The 15,184-nt window shown below is 47.4% G+C and overlaps 1 protein-coding gene across 1 annotated transcript; it reads left to right on the top strand.

Moving 5' to 3' along the window:
• The first annotated feature begins 659 nt into the window (after positions 1-659).
• LOC115329989 (L-threonine 3-dehydrogenase, mitochondrial) lies at positions 660-15,131 on the top strand. Its single transcript, XM_040209602.3, has 9 exons — positions 660-766; positions 3,508-3,643; positions 4,138-4,180; positions 4,288-4,358; positions 5,368-5,690; positions 8,523-8,613; positions 10,426-10,692; positions 11,707-11,873; positions 14,201-15,131. Exons 2-8 carry the CDS (start codon positions 3,511-3,513, stop codon positions 11,832-11,834), a joined length of 1,056 nt encoding a protein of 351 aa, XP_040065536.1. The 5' UTR covers positions 660-766; positions 3,508-3,510; the 3' UTR covers positions 11,835-11,873; positions 14,201-15,131.
• The last annotated feature ends 53 nt before the right edge of the window (positions 15,132-15,184 follow it).

Here is a 15,184-nt window from a genome sequence, read left to right as displayed (position 1 = left end):
TTGTATTTTTGGTAGATGCAGTGTAGCCTCCTTTCTGAGGTCCACTTCTATTGATAAATTTTGCGTACATATTTCCCGCAAAAAGTTTTTTCTCTTTTTTTTTCTTTCAAATGTGTATTTCAGATTCTAGTTCGCCGGACGTCAAATACTAAAGGAGCCATCCCACTATAAGATCGCAGCTTTGATTACATAATCCAGCGTCGCGCCTATCCAACTTCAAATACCGAGCGCGGCCGCAGACACTAAAAACAAAACGAAACAAAGATCGATCGATTGCTCGCGTCCTAAAAAGGAACACTCAAAAAACAAAATTGATCTTCGAGCCTGGCCGAACAGCGCATTTCCGCTGCGCGCTTTGCGTGGACGGGCAAACACACAGCAACCTGTTGCAGCGGCAGGAAATCTGCTCATCCAAAAGTTAGATTTCTACTTTTATATTATTTTTTCCCCCGAAACGTTATTCGACGCAGACGACGTCGGAGCCATGGCGTCGTCTGCTACTACGGAGAACACGTGCTGGTGCTACGCGTCTACCGTTGGCCCGTTGGCACAGCTGCGCTAGCTACGCGTTGGGGGTCGCTGACGGCACATGTGACGTCAGTTACGCAGCTTTTGTCTACGGCGGCTGTCTGCCTACGCCGAATGCACTTGCTCTTGGAGACGGCCGCGAGCTGTGTTGTGTTCGCCGTCGTCGTCGTACCATCTGTCGACACCTCTGCGCTGCGGATCGTCCTTGAAAAACCGCTTAGAGGAACAAAAAGAAAAGGTGATTTATAGTTTTTCTTGGCGCGTGTTTTCCGAAAACTCCGTCCTTTCCACCTGATTAGTCTTTTTTGAGTGAAATGCGCGATGCGTGCACGTGTCGGTGCTTCGGGAGGTTGGCTTTGTCGCAGGACTCCGGCGTACTGCGGTAAAAAATGCCACGCAGGCTGAATTTTTTTCTTTTTTTTCTCACGGTTTGTTATTGCAGTTGAGCCGTGTTGATGCGGAACATGAGTGGTACCTGATTGATATTGCAATATGGCGGTGATTGGGGTGCGGTAATGGTAATACGTAGCGGTGTTCACGCGTGTATAATGAAATGGTTTTGTTTTCCCCTTCGTGCATTGCGGTGAAGCGAGCGGTACTAGAGTAATATTGCGGCGCGTTGTTGTTCATTTCTCATTCTTTAAGCATCGTAGACATCTTTAAAAGCATATGGCCATAGTCTTTGGCAGAGAAGTGAAGCAATCTCAATGCATAAACATAGGAATTATTGTAATTTTTGAATCAGTACACTCATTAATTAACGTAAGGTTTGGGATTGTTACTCATTAGATGCTGGCGTACACATAGGCAACAAATACACCAAAAATACACCTTTTTCTGGCTCGGCATGCCCCGTCGTTTGTGACAACCCTAAACTGCCACCACATAACTATTACTACTGTGACATTTTTACTGCCTAGCTAATGCTTGCTAGAAACAAATTGCTACTGTAAAACCCTTAAGGCCCGTTTACACCCTTGCAACCGAGTACTACCGAGAGAGACAAGACCTGTTGAAACCTCTTAAAATTTCTTGGGACGAGAGAACACACTGGCATGCTGGCGCCATCTATGCGGTGACCCTCGAACTGCATTTCACAAGAGCAAAGGTTTTGCGGGATTTCCGAGGTCAAATGTGTGTAATACCTATGAGAAAGGCTCGTTTATAACGTCGACAAAAGTTTTTCGAGCCAAGAAAGAAAGGATAATGCGCGAGAGAAATAGAAAATATGTGGGACCACCAAGTTTCCACTGCTACCCAATAGATGGTGCCAGTGTATCCTCTTGTTGTAAGAGATATTAAGAGGTTCCAAGGCACTCACTTTTAAGAAGTCGCAAGTGTCTAAACGGGCCCTTAATTTTCGCGAATTGAAAATTACGCAAAATATAAGGGCGCGAGAAAATTTAGGTTTTTAAGAGTTTCAATGCAGGGCATCTGGAATTTGATTCACGAAAAATAGGGATCACGAAAATAAAGGGTTTTACAGTATTTTACAGATTTAACACTTTGCAGTCAGCAATACTTATCGATTTGGCAGCTCTTCCAGTCTGAGACTATTTTCCGCATATCACTAAACGGTAAAGGAAACAGCTATAGCATACAAAGATAACATGAAGGATTTATTTTAGGAGGTTATCTTCCTTCTCGCATTCTCTATTGAAAGTTCTTAGAAGTGTGATATTTCTCGAAACATTCTCCAGGGTGAAGACCGGGGTTCTTACTGCATGTCTTGCAGATGAACACTGTCTCCCTCTAGCCGCCTTCCGTCTTATGGTCACTGCAGACGGTGCAATCCTTGCTGTTACGTCCATCAAGTCTGTACAGGAAGTGTTGCTTGCCATCTAGTCTTTCTCCTATGTCCCACTGGGTGGCTGGACCTATATTCTTTGGTTGGACTCGCTGGTCTCCCACTAGCTGCTCAATTAGGTTTCGACGGTAGCGGAAGTAGCGCTGCATCTTTTCTCCTTGTGCAGCCTGCTGCATCTTCATCAGCATTTGGCTGTTTTTGATAGCCACCTCCATAATCCACAAAAAGTTCCTCCACCATTTTAGCGACTTCCTTGTGAAACTGTTGCTGGCAACGTAATGGTCAGCCCTGTCGATGGCGCCCATGTCCTTGGCGTAGTCACATATCACAAGAGGTTTCTCTAGCGTGGCAGTCTGGCCTCATGCCTGGGTCCTTGTCACTGTCTTCATTGTGGGATTATGAGCTGAGCTCAGCAATAGTCACTTGGCATTTGTTCTGCCAGGCCAGTGCCATGTAGGAGTTTCCATCTCAGAAGGCTGCCATATCTCCTTTCTTCATTTTCTTTTTTAGTTGCAGCATCCGCTTTCTTCTCCTCATAACCGTCCCGGTCAATACCACATCTTGGGAGAGCAACTCCTCCGCAGTGAGGTATAAAATCTGTCGGTGTACGTGTGGTAACCACTTCCTCCTGAGGCTTGCTTGATCTCTTCTTCCGGAGATTGAGGACGATGCGGCATGTAAATGGCAGATACGGGCGGCAGAGACTCAGTGGTGGTGCTACCATAGTATGGTACAAACGCTGAAACGTAGCTGTGCAAGAGACGGCGCCACAAGCACGAAAAGCGGTATTTTAAGCCACGCCCAAAGAATTGTCGGGCACTTGCCGACACCTGACCGGAACGGCGGTCCGGCGATGTCGGCCCGGGCCCAACTGATGACCGCAAAGGGACAACAAGTTTTGCAAAGGTTGACTGGATAACTTCTTCAATAAGAGGGTTTGCAAAGTGGTGCCATGCATGCGACAGCATTTTTAATTCTTTGGGCACAGATCATACATAACTGGTACTACTATTGATACATTTACTGCCTAGCTACTGCTTACCAGGGAGAAATAACTGCTTTACAGATCTAAGGTAAAGAGTTTCGCGAAATTAAAGCGTTAAGTTCTCCAACAAGCTGGCTTACAGATTGGCGCCAGGTTTATGACAGTATTTTTTGTGCCTCTTACGCAGGTCATGCTAACTGCCACAAGCTCCACGCTGCGGCGGACGTTACGGTCATCCGTAGCCGTCGCGAGCCGCTACACTGCCGTCCGCAGTACTTCCCAGGGGTCGACGGAAGGAGACACACCACGGGTACTCATCACAGGTCGGTATTACTTAAGACTACGGTTCCGTGTTTTTGTACCAGTGTCCTGTTTGCTTCAACAAAAGCCCCAGTAAATGTATGTCTCTTTGTCCGGTGCAAACAATTAACACTGAACCAAAAACCACTAAATCTGTGGAAAATAAACTACGAAAAAACGCCCCCAAATACTAACCAAAATAATCCTCAAAAACAGTGTGATGCGTATGTTGTGTTTTATACCAAATACTAGCGTGCGTGCTATTTGTACAGCAGGAAGTCGGTAACACGGAACCCTAGTGAAGTAGTGTATTGATTGCGAGGGTAAAAAGTGGAGCACTCTTATCCAAGCGAGCTTGGTACATTAACGTTCACTGTGCACGGAAGCTCGGAGTCTATATCATCGTGAAGCATGGCTCACGTTTGTAAGCAAAGCGTTGTCATGCCGTGTGCAGTTCCATCTTCTTTCTTTTATGAAGCAAGAGGTTTATGCCCATTGCATCGTTTCCCTTTCGCAGGAAGTCTGGGCCAACTCGGAAAGGGCCTAGCTCGGTTACTTAGGTGAGTTGGAGTCTCTGTCGCACTCCTGGTCAGCGACAGCTGGCAGCTCGCCTTGCCTTTCGTTGTTGCCTGGAGACTGCAGCAAACGAACAAACTCGTGTCCGCAGGCAAAAGTATGGCAAGGACAACGTCATCATGTCTGACATCGTGCGGCCACCCAAGGAGGTGTTCAACGAGGGTGAGTTGGTTGCGGCTTTGTCCGCTTGACCCCCCGCAGACGCCACGTACGTACATCGCGAGGTGAACGTCGATATTTGATTTTATGAATCTGAATGTACTAGCAATACTGGCCATGTTGTAATCCGTACAAATGATCCCTTGACCTACGAATTGATCGAAGCAGTCAGCAAACTCGTTGTGGAATTAAGCCGACCGGTATGCAGCAGCAGAAAACGCGAGTGGCACGTTTGTCTCTTGTAGTCGTCGACTTCAGAGCCAACGGAGGCCCAACTCTCGGCAGAAGTTTCAGTTTCGCGTGTCCCTGCTAGTTCTCGTATGCTGTACGTTTGCAATCTGAAAAAATACTCGTCCGAAAATTCTGTTAGAAAAAGAATCCATGCGTCTTAATTCTAGGGATTAAGTCGAAAGACACAAAAATGTGCAGGATATCCTAAACTCTGTGGGGCGTTTATTTACGAGGGTTTTCCTGAGAATGTTGTACCCGCAATGTGTATGGCGAGCACCGCGCGTATTGTGGCTGTCATACATACAATGTGTACGACAGTTGCGAAGGCAGTCTCACTGGGGGTCACCCGGTCATGCGATAGGCATCACGCGACCACATTGCCACGCGACCAACCTCCGCTAAATCTGGGGAGGGTGCGTTTCCCTCAAAATTCAACGGGGAAACCTGAATTGGTGTAAAATTGTGCACACCAATTCGATTTCCTTGCTAAGTTTAGCGAGGACTTTTATCGCCAAATTCTGTCACACGCTTCCATTACACATACCTGGGACATTTCTTCATGAAACCCAAGCCCTACATGCACATACACATTTTGCACAAGCGAGAAAAAGATGTCTGCTCAAAGTGGATAGGGGGCATAGCAATATAAGTCGATGGCCTCGTCCTTCGTTTTTGCGGTAGCCGGGGGTTCCACAGGATCGACATATCCAAACCTATCCAGCATAGGCCACAAGTCTCTTGCAAAGGGTTTGCTCGTCAAAGTCGACGCGATCCCTGGCAGGTCCCTTCATCTACGCGGACATCCTGGACTTCAAGAACCTCCAGGAGATCGTGGTGAACGAGCGGGTGGACTGGCTCATCCACTTCAGCGCTCTCCTGTCGGCCATCGGCGAGCGCAATGTGCCGCTTGCCATGCGCGTCAACGTGGAGGGGGTCCACAACGTCATGGAGCTGAGCAAGCAGTACCGGCTGCGCCTCTTCGTGCCCAGCACCATCGGGGCCTTCGGGCCGGACTCGCCGCGCCACCCGACCCCCGACCTGTGCGTACAGCGTCCCCGGACCATCTACGGAGTGTCCAAGGTCCACGCCGAGCTCTTGGGGGAGGTAACGCCGGTTCCGTATCGTCTCCATGTCTTAATCGAAAGTTGCTCGATTTGCATACGAGCGTTGTACCACAGTGCCTGCAACGCATCCCGAACTGGTCCGTTTAGCGTCACGTTGTTGAATGTCGCAATCCTAGCAGTCTGTCGTAGACGTTTCGGCAAAAAGTGTGAGCGGACGCTGGTGTCAACGTCGTCGCGGCGTCCCAACTCCTGGCTGCCAAAGCTTCCGTGCACTGTTGGGCTGGAAAGCGACCAACGGTGGAACGGGCGTTTTTGCCCGCTGCTGCGCCTGTCGACAGGATTGCGGCAGGCAACGGCACGACGCGTTAATGACGTCATTGGGCGCAAATCGAGGGGCCACTTTTGAAGACTTGGTGAGCAGACCAGTCACAGACGAAAACAGCAAGGTTCACTTATATATATAGGGTTCGGAGTTTTCGGTTTAAACCGATAAAAGTACGCCGAATCCATTTTTGGAAATTCGGTTTTAACCGAAAAAGGTCAGTTTTTAGGTTCGTAATTTTCGGTTTAAACCAATAAAAGTACATTGAATTCATTTTCTAAAATTCAGTTTTAACCGGAAAAGGTCACTTTGACCTTCCAGTCGTACCGCAGAGCCGTGGCAAAAAAAGTGGAACGACAGTGTCTATCGAGACGTGTCCGAATGTATAGGATACACTTATGCCATCACAACGTTTTGGTTTAATGTGCGCATCATCGATCGGAACGTGAAGCCTGAAATGCGTAATGACTTCGCCATGAGCGTGTTTTCGAACTCGTTGTAAGGAAGACTGACTTCGTGGAAGCTCTGCATATTGTGTTGCGCTTCAAAACGTCGCAGCATGTCTCTTTTGGCAGTCACAATTGGTTGACTGGGCGATTTGGGCTCAGGCAGTGCTTCATCTCATCAGCCTGCCAGTGGCCAGTATTAGCGTTGAGTGGGCATTCTCAAAGCTCAGGTTCATATTAACAGGAAACAAGAGTCCGGATCAACGAGGAGAACCTGGAAAAGCTAAGGTACACGTGTGTGCACTATAATAAGATCACATAATCCTGATGCACAGAAGGTGAAGTCCCATGTTTTTTTTTTAGCATAGGCTTTGTATCTGACTTGTTTGTACTTCTGAGTTTTTTTTGTTTTTTTTTTTCTTGTTTCTTTTACAGTTGCACACATTTGCCAAATAAAGTGTCCATTTATTTTTCAGTGTATCGGTGCCGTTATTCTTTGAGTGATCACAAATATCAGAGCTAGAAGGATCATCTGATCCAGTGTCGGTTGGTGTTTATTTTATATTCACCGAAAAAAGCCGATAAACTTTTGTGGGCATAAATATACGCCGAAAAAAACCGAAAATTCGTTTTTCAAATAAACACCGAAAAAAGTACGCCGAATTTCGGAAAAATAGAAACCGAAAACACGGAACCCTACTTATATATGACTATTTATTTTATGAATCAACAACTGGTTTCACAAAGAAAAGAGATTATTCTAGCGGCTTCCTCTGGCACTCTCCATTCTCGTTCATCCACGCCAACTTTCTCGAATTCCCCTGGTCCATGCTTCAGGCAGCAGGGGCCAGCAGCCTTTGCTTGGGGCTGTTGGCCCCCTGGCTGGGAGTATCACATTTCTTGTTCACTGTCTGACAGTTGAGATAAACATCTCCCGGAGAATGGTCTGGTTGTGCTGTGTGGTAAACATCTCCGGAGACGAAGCACAAATTATGAGAACGGGTTGTTAAGACATTGCTCCTAACATATGATCTTGCATAATTGCAGCAGGTTAGCCCCGTTGAGCGCACTTCTCACCAAGCACCTGTGCACTGCGGGGAAGCAATACCCGCTAAGCCCGCGAGCTCCTCAGGTATTGCTTCCCTGCAGTGCACAAGTGCTGGGTGAGAAGCGCACTCAATGGGGCTAACCCGCCGCGACCAACACTTCGAAAAGTATGAATATCGCAGTTCACCTCGAAGCGGATATCGAACTGCGTAGTGTTCGAAACTACTATTCGAAAATTTGAATATTCGCACAACATTATCAACAACATATGACTGTCATAGCTTAAACTCAAGGTGGGGCAATTGGTGGTTGGGCATGCACTTTAGCTCGGAGCACGTGAAGCGAAAGCTCGTACTGCAGGACCCAGGGATCTGGAGTTCAGTACCCAACCCTGGCCCTTTCGATCTGGATGAGCACAGTACCAACGTCTGTTTGTTCAGTCACTACTGCATGATGCACGTTAAAGACCCCAGGCTAACTGTGGTACTGCACTGGCTAAATTTCTCACCTACAGCGGAAACATCAGACGCCCATTGGGGCTGACTAACTTCTGTTGTCTGAACATACGTGCAACACAATTCCTTCCTACCCGAAGCCCACATGTCTGCTTTCTGGCATAGCGGCTAAGAGCAGAGCTAATCAGCTATTCAGAATGTCAGAAACAAGTCCCATGTTCCATGGCATATGACCCACACCCATTCATGAAAAGGCCCGGTGTCGCTAGTTTTTTGCCCGATCTAAAGGGAGCAATGATTGACCCCTTCGTGCCAGTTTGGGGTTGCTGCTTTTTTTTTTCAAATTGTTTTCCTCACCACCAATTTGGGTTTTATACAATACAATTAACTATCCATCACCAGCTTGCCTGCACACTCAGTCTTTTTGGTAGGGAGTTCAATGTTGTGTTAATGTGCATGATGCTTTGAGACCTCAATCAACAGTCGTACTGCACTACCCGAATTGCTTTTGTGGTGTCGAGGCATAATTAAGTTTGTTTTAAGGGAAATCAACTTTTCGTCGTAGAAGCACCCGTACAACAACCAGGACAAACATTTTTCAGTACTACTACCACAAGTTTGGGCTGGACTTCCGTTGTCTTCGGTTTCCGGGCGTCATCTCCTACGACACAGAGCCCGGGGGCGGGACCACAGGTTCGGATGCATCGTCTGTCTTTTTCCAGAGCGAGCAGTCATTGCTGCCAAACTACCTATAGTAACACCTTTTGGTGGGCTAGTTGGTTCATGATTTGTAGAAATAAATAAACTGCGCAAAGGACCAGGACAGAGGTAGAAACGAGTACGACACATGGGGCGCAGACTTCCAACTGTTTATTTGGAGGGCGAGTATACATCGGCGAGACTGGACGTTGTTTCAACCTGAGGGCACATGAACACTTTCTGTCGATAAAAAAACACAGGCGGACATCTGCCTGTACATTGTTTGAAATGCGGTTGTCATCCTGATTTGCAAAGGACACGTGTTCTCGCAAGAGCAAATGAGGCAACGAAAAGAAAACTCGTAGAAGCCTACTTCATTAAAAAGAAAGGTCACGACTGCATAAGCATGCAATCTGTTTCACTATCAGACAAGGAATTTTCTTTTTTGGATGGTCATGTCTAAACCTTATTTCGCTGGAAACTGATTGCTGTTGTTACATATACTGTTGTGTCTGCGCCAAATAAACAGTTGGAAGTCTGCGCTCCGTGTGTCGTACTCGTTTCTACCTCTGTCCTCGTCCTTTGCGCAGTTCATTTATTTCTACATACCTATAGTAAGTAGGCTAGAAGGGGACGTGTGATGATTGCTCGCTTCTCCCAACGGCCGACATTGGTCCCACACTTCATGCCTCGTGCGTATCTATCACCATCGCACCGTATGGAGGCTAGCAGCAGCACCACAATGACCAAGGCCAGTTAATTCTTTCAAAATTTGGTTCTCAATAAAATAAAGCAGGCAAGAAATATTAAAAAAAAAAAAAAATTAGGTGTCGTGCTTCTGTTTACGGTTGAAGAGTAACCCTACAAATTGTAATAGAATGTTGAATCCGCCCATTTTTGTTAGCATCTTCTCTTCCAGCCCTGCAGCGCATGGCAACACTGTTTTTCGCATTCAGGCTATGTCTGCTCTGTAGACTCGAAAATTGTGGGACTGCTGTTACCTGCTTGACAGCCACACCTCCCCTTCTAGCTCATCAGAACCAAACTCCCGAGTCTTTCCAGTGGTAGCGTCATCGACGCTACCGCAGAAAAGCCAAGTTTGCAATTTCTAAGTTTTCAAGCCGCTCCAGAAGCGTATGTCACGACTCCCCTTGGGGCTGTTACCCACATTCTGGGAAATGCTGGCTTAACCCTTCGAGTGCCACCCCCGAATATGGCTGGGCATGTTCCCACAGTTTGTTTTGGTTTACTTCCCAACTGGGCCATCATTTCCTTTTTTTTTTGTGTGTGTAGTTGCACGTATGAGCAAGCGATGAAAACAATGTTCTATCTCGTTTTGTCACTTCTTGAGAGCAAACTTTTTTTGCTAAGGCGACTTCTGTTTCGGCACGCTTCTTCGTTCTTACAGAGTGGCCATTCTACGCCGTTTAACCTCTCGCTCCGTAGTGAACGCCGAGATGTAGACATTATTAATGTACTCAGTGTTCGACAGCGGTAAAAACAAGTAAGTTACAGTTCTGAATAAACAAAAGCCGCACAAGCCCGCTCAAAGGAGTGACCTCAGAGTGCAAGGTCGAGGTACCACAGCATAGTACCCATCTCGAAAAGTACAATACGAGCAATATTTCATTGGTTGGAGACATGCAGATATCAGTTAACTTTCTGCCCATAAAATAGTGCGTCTTTTATGAATGAATATTCTTCATAGAGCATGCTCGTGTTAGCGAGACCAAACTTGCGTTCGGCATGCGGAAAAAGGAACCCGGCTTGCAAGGTGTCAACCTTCGCATTCTTTTCTCGATGCAGACTATGCGGTGCAAGTGTTCCACGACGCGCTGCGGGAGGGCAAGTTCAGCTGCTACCTGGAGCCGGACACGCGGCTGCCCATGATCTACATCACGGACTGCCTGCGGGCCTTGGTAGAGATGATGGAGGCTCCGTCGGAGGCACTGAAGCTGCGCACATACAACGTCACCGCCATGGACTTCACGCCCGAGGAGCTCTTCCGCGAGGTCCGCAAGCTCGTGCCCGAGCTGGAGGTGGTCTACCGGCCGGACGGCAGGCAGAAGATCGGTGAGCGATGCCTTTCTCAAAGAGACGCTGAACACCCAAAAATCTTTCTTTGTTAATCAATGCGTGGATGGGACATGCGCTGAATTTTTTTGCGCCATCCACCTCCGCAGATAATGCGGTAGGCATTCGGCAAGCGGGGGGGAGGAGTCTGCTGGGATACGAAGTTACGGTCGAAACGTTGCCCAGATCTATTTTGTTGACCCAATTTTTGGTATGTCACCAAAAACTAAACTTTTGGTGGGTGTATATCAATGATTTTATTCAAACAAAGTTAAGCTTGGGAGGTCTAGGAACGGGGCAGTTGCCCGCTCACTCCTGCGTATTACCCACACAATTAACCAGGCAAAACACTTTCCGGAACTTGTTAGAAACTGTATCTTTATTTCGAATACAATTCACTCGTTGCCGTAGTCGCTGCAGCTATCATCTGAGGTGCCTTCAAAGTCCCGGACGGCGTCGTCGCCCGTGCCGTTGAGTCGATCGTTGATGCGACACTTTGAAACTTGCCCGCATTATCTCGCCTGGAAAGGTTGCAATCTTGCCATACCTCCGTCGACACTGCCCACTCGTGACCTTTCCTCTCCTCAAAGAGCATTCCGAGCGCTTCTTCGAGCTCGAAGCGTGCACCAGCCTTGGGATCGCAGAGCGATCTACAGCCGCCCTGCCGCTCTGTTTCCAATCTCTTCGGCGGCGGTAATGATCTTAAGCTGTTGCTGCGCCATAAATGACCGTCGCCGAGCACAGCTCACGGTGAGTGCACGGCAGCGAACAAGATGAGGTAGACGTGATTTCGCTGGATGCAACGCCAGTCGGAGCAGTTTGACAACCCATGAGCTAGGGAAACGGCCGCAGCTGAAGTAAGGTCTCGTATTCCGTGTTCTAGTCGCACAGAGCGCGTTTCTGATTGGAGAATCGTATCTTGTCGTTGGATCTGGCGAGAGCATAGGTTTCACCGTGCGCTATGCTAGGTGAACAAACCAACAAACAAGCCCGTGCGTCTGTCATTGCTCGCAGCCGACTCGTGGCCACAGGTGTTTGACGACAGCAACGCCCGGAGGGACTGGGGCTGGAAACCCAGCTACAACCTGGAGCAGATGTGCAAGATCATGGTGGACAACCTCAGGCTCGTGTACAAGCGCTAGGGGGCGTCTCAGATCGTCTCAGATATGCATAGGACCGACGTAAGTTCCGGCGTGGACGGGGGTAGTTTCGTGTAGCGAGAAGGACCGGAATCATCTAGCAGATGTGTCTATAGTTGCAGACAGACAGAGAGAGAAAATTTATTGATAAATACAGCGGGGAAGCCTTTTGGTCATCCCACCTCCAGCGCAAGCGCGATAAACCTCGGTAACACCTTAGCGTACTAAAAATATTAAAGAGCAACTCCACTTCATTTCAGAGAATAGCTCTTAGGCGCCCGTTTTGGCGTCTAGTGGCATCACCGTCGGTGTGATTACCCTGCTAAATTTAGCGGGAAATTGAATTGGTGTTGAGGTCGCGTGACGTCAATAGACCATTTTAAAAAGTCCGTCAAGCAACATTGGCGGTCACCACTGTTTGCTCACGAAGAGTGTGATTGGATCCAAGTTCATGCCAAACGCTGACGGAGAACCTCGTGTCCAATAAATGCTCATAGTATGTGAGCAAGCAATGGCGGACAGGTGTTGGCGCAGTCTTTTGAAAAGAGTATTTTCCTTCTAAATCTAGCGGAGAAACTGAATTTGTCCATGGGTGACGTGACAGTCATGCGACATTATTTTCCCCGCTAAATTTGGTGGGGAAACTGAAGTGGTGTTGAGGTCACGTGGCATCAATTTTCCAGCTAAATTTAGTGGGGACACTGGGAGGAGGGGAGGGTATGGGGGAGGAGGACGAAAGGAAGGGAGGAGCAGAGGATGGGAGTGTATAGGGGAGGAGGAGGGGCATACCCTCCCCTCCTCGGGTGCTGCGCTCTAATTTTGGATTACAGGGATTTGTAAAAGCCCTTCAATTTTTGTTTTTGGAAAAAAAAAAAATGCAGTCCTCACCAGTATCACCTAGGAAGACCACACATTAAATATTACGACATAGTTCTGTCTAAATGTTTCTTAAACAGTCCAACAAATTTTGCCACTTGCCATGTTGCCGAAATCGGCCGTCTCCAGCAGTCGAATTGAGGCGCAACCAACAGCGTGGGTGTAGCCAACATTGAGCTAAACGTCACCACCGTTGCCCCCGTTACGCTTGCCTGGAGAAGTAAAAGCAAGCAAAAAGGGGCAATGGTGATGACATTTAGCTCAATGCTGGCTACGCCCACGCCATAGCCTTGACTGCGCTGTTGGTTGTAGTTGTTTTTGGGCACTTTAAATAAAACTTACTATTGTAGAATACAACCGAGCGCCCACTAGTAACATTTCCCAAACTTGGGAATTCTGCAAATTATGTCTTAACTGCTCGATCTGATTAGACAAGTGCCCATGTCTAGATTCGCCCCGTTTTCAGTGAAATTGGGGCGAGTGCTCCCCTGGTATTTTACGGTACTGCAGGGAAAGAAGTTCCCTGCCTATTTTTATTTACAAAATTATATACACGTACAGTCCGGTCAGGAGCTGCCGGTGTTCTGAGCTCGGCCTCTCAGCTCGGTCTCCCTTGTCCACCTCTTCTTCCTTCGTCCCAACAGCCGGTTGCTACAGCACTATTAACTCGCAACTGTAACTTTAGTGCAATTACAAGAACAAAAAGAAACAAGTGAGAGTAGTTATAATCATGACGAAAACAAAAAGAAATGGAAGGAACAGGATACATCAAAGCCAAAGCAGCCATAATAGACCATAAATAAAGTGCAGCGAGAAATGTCATTAAATAAAAGTAAAGAAATAACTTAAACAAAATTTAACAGAAAGTTACAAAGAAAATTTACATTTCTCTCTGTTGTAATTGCAACAGAAGTTGCAAGTTAGCGCCAGTCCCGTCTTCGTGGCCATGTCTCCAACCGGCCCCTCGCACTATTTACCCTCGTTACACGTCGGCGTCTCGCAAGTCGGAGCACGACGGAAAGCGCCAAACAAATCAAGGAAGCAAACATATTTTAGAGCTACAACTGGAGAATTTTTTTTAAATCAAATAAAACAAAAACTACCTTGGCTCTTATTTCGTAGATCCCCGCTCGACGGTTGCCGTCTGCTTTCGTACCGTGCGACTCGACCGTACGACTGCGCTTGGCAATGCCACGTCGATTGGAACTTTGCATTGCGAACGAGTCCCGGTGTACAGCACGTGGATGACGCTTACGGCATGTGTTAGGAAGTGAAGCATCATATTGTGCGACAGGCTGCAATCGCCAGAGCTAAAGAATGTGTTCACGAGTCGGGCACGTTCCCGTGCGAGGTGGGACAGTCGCGCGTCGCAGCCCATAGTGTTTTCGTGCTTGGATCCAAATCTAGTATGTTCTGAATCGTTCAATAGGCATTTTTTTTCCGTCGAAAGTTGCTAACTGGGTGTCGTGCTCTCTCTCCCCTTTCCGTTGCAGAGCAGAAGTGCAGAAGAGCAAGAAGTGCCGGCGCGTCCTCGTCACCTTCGCCCACATGCATTTTGACAAGCACGGTGTTGCCCCCGTTTACGACATTCCAACATGAAAGACGAAGCCCGCTCCCATATCCTAACAGAATCTCGCGAATGTAAAAAAAGAAACGATACGAATCTTGCAGCGTGGGAGCAACGGCCGACACATCGCTAGGAGGTTTCGCTTCCCTCTGCAGCATCGGACGCGTCGAAGCAGTCACCTAGTACATGGTCTTTCAGGTTGGGTTGCACCTTCTACAATGCTAAGTCACCTGGCCCGGGGTGACTCGGTGTTTAAGCAGAGGCTGTGACAGAATCTCACAATCACATTCGATGCCATGCGGGTTTTGTTACATGGCGCTTTCCCAAAAGCTAGGCCGCACATCCAAGGAAGTGTATTATTGGCCAGTCCGAATGTTTAGACAAGGATTGCGCGTGCCTTACACCAAGTCTTTCAAGCTTGCACTGCTGTGTGGCATCTTGCTCCGTAGTCTTGCAACTTTTGCTTTTAAAAGACATTAATCTTTATTTTGTATGCTCGCAACTATATTCGCACATTCCTAGCCCTTGCGACTGTGATGCCTTTTATAGTATGTAGACTTTAAATCACGGTGCAATCAAAATTAAGAGACAAGCCTATGAAGCTATAGCCATTAGCGTATGCTTGCAAGCCATGTATGATATAGTGGGCATTTTTAATGAACCAAGTTTGGATATCGACCAAATTTAAACCTCTAACTGATCTTCCCCAAAAAAGTATTTTTTTATGAATTAGAACATACCCTTGTGGCTTTATTGGTCACCACACTCCAGTTCAGACATATTTTCTAAACTGTGAATGCGCGCCATTTAAGTGAGCAACATTCTTGCGCGCATAGACATTCCACCCATTTCACACTCCTGCCAGAAGGCCCAGTACTTGGGACAGCGTAGAAATAAAAACTTGAATCCA

This window comes from Ixodes scapularis, unplaced genomic scaffold, assembly GCF_016920785.2.
Source record: "Ixodes scapularis isolate PalLabHiFi unplaced genomic scaffold, ASM1692078v2 PGA_scaffold8__174_contigs__length_109621045, whole genome shotgun sequence".
Classification (NCBI taxonomy): domain Eukaryota; kingdom Metazoa; phylum Arthropoda; class Arachnida; order Ixodida; family Ixodidae; genus Ixodes; species Ixodes scapularis.
The sequence above is the reverse complement of the archived record's forward strand: the minus strand, read 5'-3'. Positions and strand labels throughout refer to the sequence as shown.

Coding starts and splice junctions, on each gene's coding strand:
- LOC115329989 (XM_040209602.3), top strand. CDS start 3,511: ATGCTAACTGCCACAAGCTCCACGCTGCGGCGGACGTTACGGTCATCC. Junction 4,359..5,367: donor CAAGGAGGTGTTCAACGAGG/GTGAGTTGGTTG, acceptor GATCCCTGGCAG/GTCCCTTCATCTACGCGGAC. Junction 8,614..10,425: donor GCCCGGGGGCGGGACCACAG/GTTCGGATGCAT, acceptor TTCTCGATGCAG/ACTATGCGGTGCAAGTGTTC.